The following is a 4,541-nucleotide window of genomic DNA, read 5'->3' on the forward strand; positions in this document are numbered from 1 at the left end:
TGACTTTAAATTATGGTGGTTGAATAAAAATACTGTTTATTACATTATATTATCATGTTCTTTATTAATATTACAGATATTTTTTAGATATACAAAAAGAACATAAAGCTGGATGTTGTTTATAGAACAGTTATATGTTCTTTACAAAACAACTATATGTTCATTACAAAACAACTAAATATTTATTTCGCCTTTTTTTTAAAATAAATAAATAAATAAATAAAAATTAATCCATATGCACCAAGCATGGTGCATATGCCTCCAAGAAGAAAATTTCAAATCTAGTATAGTAAAAAAGAAAACAATAAGTAATTACTAGAGCAATAAGTCTTCTATAAGGCGAAGTTACGTTAATTTTATTGAAAAACGGTACAGTCAATCTAAGGTAACTTTAACAATTTTTAAAATAACATTAACTCCTTTAAGGCTTTAAGAACTTTTAATTTGTAATGATTTTAATTGTATTTTAATATGTATTTTCTAATGAATATATAAAAGCTAATGTCATTAATCTGATACATTATAAATCTTTTTGTAAGAGTTAGATTTATGTTATGAAAATGGTAACTTTTATAATATATAAGGGTTATCTTATATACTTTTAAGGTAACTTAAATCGGTGTTACATAACTTAATGAAAATCGCCTTAATAATTTATATAATGAAAATTTGTGTTAGTAAAGGGTGTTTGATTCACCTATTAATTAAGATATTTATCTCTTGATGATTATCACAAAATTAAAATCTTGTTCTTCATTTAGGATTGTCTCAAAATGACATGCTACTTTTTATTTTATTACCTTAATTGATAAATACAATTATGGATTCTATTAAAATTAAACCAAATGCACGGTTGATAATTCAATTGTAAATTATTAAGGAAAAATTGTCAAAAATAAAACGACCTTTCATGAGTCTTCTAAAAATAAAATGACATTTTGATTATTTCAACATAAAACGACCTTTGATATGAATCTACTCAAAATAGAACAAAAAAACCAGTAACCTATTTAATAGGTTACACCAACCACGTGTTGTATTGTGATTGGTTAAGATTTTTTATTTTAATTTTAACATTTTCATTTTTAAAAAACTGATTTTAATTTTTTAATAAAAATAATATAATAAAATTTCTCCCTCCCTTGCCGTACTGCCACCCCTCCCCTCTCCATTCCCGTTCTGCTACCCCTTCCACCCCCCTTCTGTGCTGCCCACCATTCACACTCCGACGCCGCTCCCCTAACCCTAATCCTCCCTAGAAAACCACCAAAATAACCCATCCAACCAATTGGAAACCCCTAAACTCCACCTGACCACCACGAAATCCTACCCAACCAACCCGTAACCTAGCCCACTCCACCGGAAACCCACCCTATCCCACCCCAAAACCAAAATCCTACTGATTTAGCTCACCCATTTAATATAACTCACCTTTCAATGGGCTTCAATGGAGATAGAGGAAAGGGAAGGGAAAGGGGTGTGGGGATGGATTTAACTTGCGAGAAGAGGGGTTGAGATGGGTTTAATCGGAGGGGAAGGGAGGTGTTGATGGTGGACGGTTGGGCAGCGCTTGCGGGAGGAAAGTGGTTTTATGGATTTTTTTTTTTTTTAAAAATAATAAAATAATGCAAAAGTTAAATAAAAAAAAAACTATCAATTACAATGAGACACGTGTCCTAATAAACTTGTCAAATCGGTCACCAATAGGCCACGTTCTATCTTGAGCGGAAGCATGTCAAAGGTCATTTTATTTTAGAATAATCTAAAGGTCGTTTTATTTTTAGGAAACCCATGAAGGATTGTTTTATTTTTGACAATTTTTCCAATTTTTAAAGGTTGAAAGACAGTTATGATATTTTAACTCAATTTCTCATGTATGACCTCTTATCAAATGAAACTTGTTATTTTAGTAACGGAAGAGTATCCGAGACATAAGAATTCAAGTTTAAAAGACAATACAGCAAATCAAATCATCATTTGTTATTATATCTTGCTAGTAAGTCATTAGCAATGTCATATTTGTGTAAGATCATTGTTGCCTAGCTACTTGCCTTGTTGGGGTAACTATGCAACTCGAAATTATGATATATCCAATACTAGCATAAAGGCATGAATCTAACACTTGAAAATCTCCAGGAATATGGGGAAGGAGCAAGTATGTAGGTGTGTCTCTGGTTGGGAAGACTTTGGCTGTGATGGGATTTGGGAAGGTCGGATCAGAAGTTGCAAGACGAGCAAAAGGTCTAGGCATGCACGTTATTGCTCACGATCCTTATGCTCCGGCAGACAGAGCACGTGCAGTTGGTGTTGAGTTGGTTTCCTTTGATCAGGCCATATCCACTGCTGATTTTATCTCCCTCCATATGCCTCTTACTCCAACAACTAAGAAAGTCTTCAATGATACCACCTTTTCTAAGATGAAGAAAGGTGCACGTCTCATTAATGTTGCTAGGGGAGGTGTTATTGATGAAGATGCTTTGGTCAGGGCTCTTGACTGCGGCATAGTTGCTCAGGTAAAAACCTGTCTTATCAGTTATTGAATAGATGATCCTGGTCTACCTATGTTGTGGATTAACTAACAGCTGATTATTTTGTTGTACTAAATGGTATGGTACAGGCAGCACTTGATGTGTTCGCGGAAGAGCCCCCAGCCAAGGATAGCAAATTGGTGCAGCATGAAAATGTTACCGTCACACCTCATCTAGGAGCCAGCACCAAAGAAGCTCAGGTTAGTCTTTTTTGAGCCATGATTCCAATTTAACAATATTCTTTACCAAAATATTTTTATTGATCTACACTTCTGAAAATAATCAGGAAGGAGTGGCTATTGAAATAGCAGAAGCTGTTATCGGAGCATTGAATGGAGAACTCTCGGCAACTGCAGTGAATGCACCAATGGTTCCTGCTGAGGTATTTGATGAACCAACAAGAGAATCTATATTAAATTGAAACAGAAAAGTAGGGGGGAAATCCATCTTATTGTTGAGCACTTCTAAGGTATAGTTTTGCTGCAGGTTTTATCAGAACTAGCTCCTTACGTCCAGTTAGCTGAGAAGCTAGGGAGACTAGCAGTACAGCTCGTGGCTGGAGGAAGCGGTATCCAGACAATCAAAGTGTCGTACATAACAGCAAGAGGCCCAGATGACCTTGATACTAGACTCCTCAGAGCAATGATCACCAAAGGTATTATTGAGCCAATCTCTGATATGCACATCAACCTTGTCAATGCAGATTTCACTGCCAAGCAGAAGGGTCTCCGCATTAGTGAGGAGCGTGTTTCTGTGAATTCATCCCCTGAGAACCCAATCGACTCTATCCAAATTCAAATTCCAAGTGTACAGTCAAAATTCGAGAGCACCATCACAGAGAAAGGGGATATAAGCATCGAAGGAAAAGTTAAGGATGGGATTCCCCATTTGACCCGTGTTGGATCTTTCGCAGTGGATGTAAGTCTTGAAGGGAACATTATCCTTTGCAGACAAGTTGATCAACCGGGCATGATTGGGAAAGTAGGGATTATTCTTGCTGACCATAACGTGAATGTGAACTTTATGAGTGTTGGGAGGACTAGCAAGAAGCAGAAGGCTATAATGGCAATTGGTGTGGATGAAGAACCTGAAGAGGATGCTCTCAGAAAGATAGGCCAAGTTCCAGCTGTCGAAGAGTTCGTGTTCCTTAAACTATAGGAAGCTTCAAGAGTGTAGGAAGAGATCATAGAAGAAAGGCTGGCTTCTGCATAATATTCAGAAGCGATAGGGTAATTATATCAGATCAACCCTGCTTTGCATATGCAGCTCAGGGTTTCTGATCTCCCCCTATATGTGTGTGTTAGTAATAATATTTCAAAAACTTGAACTCTTTATTGGGATAATAATATGTTTTAGTACCATTAGTTCCCCCCCCCCCAGTAAAAAAACGAATTTTGTGTGTTGAATCTGTGATATATGAGCTCGAGTTGAAATTAGCTTCATATATCTATGTGATGTAAGATTCTTGTTTGATTTTATATAAATGCAGAGAGTTGGTTTGGGTTGCAATATGTATCCAAAGTTGAGCCTAAATATATTCATCTACTAGAGTTTCACTTCCAAAAGCGATAGTAATCAGCAAACAACTTAGAACAAGGGAATTAAGTGACTGTAGGTTGTGTTTTGTTGGGAGGAAATCATTTCATTAGACTATTGCTCTTCATATCTTACTCTGTTTAAATCATTTCATTAGACTATTGCTCTTCAAATCTTACTCTGTTTGATTTGTAAAGGGATTAATATTTTCTTCGGTCTATTGATATTAGTTTTTGGTGGAAAATATATTCTTCATAAAGAAAGCAATGCCACATTTTTCTCCCAACCCTCACCTTCGTTCCTCCTCTCCTCTGTTTCATCCTCCTCCCTTAATTTTTTTACTTCTCTCACTAACTAATCTATAAAGGATTTAATTGAAGAAAATTGGTGTAAAACGTGTTCACATTATTGAAATATGCTAGTACTTTCAATTGAAGATGGCAAGTAGTTGAATATGTTTTCCTTTAAACCAAATTA

General features: G+C 35.6%; 1 protein-coding gene across 1 annotated transcript; it reads left to right on the top strand.

Moving 5' to 3' along the window:
• The first annotated feature begins 2,108 nt into the window (after window positions 1-2,108).
• On the top strand, window positions 2,109-4,037 carry LOC110731842 (D-3-phosphoglycerate dehydrogenase 2, chloroplastic-like). The gene is made up of 4 exons (XM_021911736.1): window positions 2,109-2,513; window positions 2,618-2,728; window positions 2,815-2,910; window positions 3,015-4,037. The coding sequence occupies exons 1-4, from the start codon at window positions 2,196-2,198 to the stop codon at window positions 3,684-3,686; spliced, it is 1,197 nt and encodes a 398-aa protein (XP_021767428.1). The 5' UTR covers window positions 2,109-2,195; the 3' UTR covers window positions 3,687-4,037.
• Window positions 4,038-4,541: the final 504 nt, after the last annotated feature.

The sequence above is a fragment of the Chenopodium quinoa genome, unplaced genomic scaffold, assembly GCF_001683475.1.
Source record: "Chenopodium quinoa cultivar QQ74 unplaced genomic scaffold, ASM168347v1, whole genome shotgun sequence".
NCBI classification, from domain to species: Eukaryota; Viridiplantae; Streptophyta; class Magnoliopsida; order Caryophyllales; family Amaranthaceae; genus Chenopodium; species Chenopodium quinoa.

Bases quoted from the DNA above. Each gene is read 5' to 3' on its own strand.
- LOC110731842 (XM_021911736.1), top strand. From the start codon at position 2,196: ATGGGATTTGGGAAGGTCGGATCAGAAGTTGCAAGACGAGCAAAAGGT. The intron at 2,514-2,617 runs GTAAAAACCTGT...GGTATGGTACAG, and splicing joins ACTGCGGCATAGTTGCTCAG to GCAGCACTTGATGTGTTCGC. The intron at 2,729-2,814 runs GTTAGTCTTTTT...GAAAATAATCAG, and splicing joins CCAGCACCAAAGAAGCTCAG to GAAGGAGTGGCTATTGAAAT.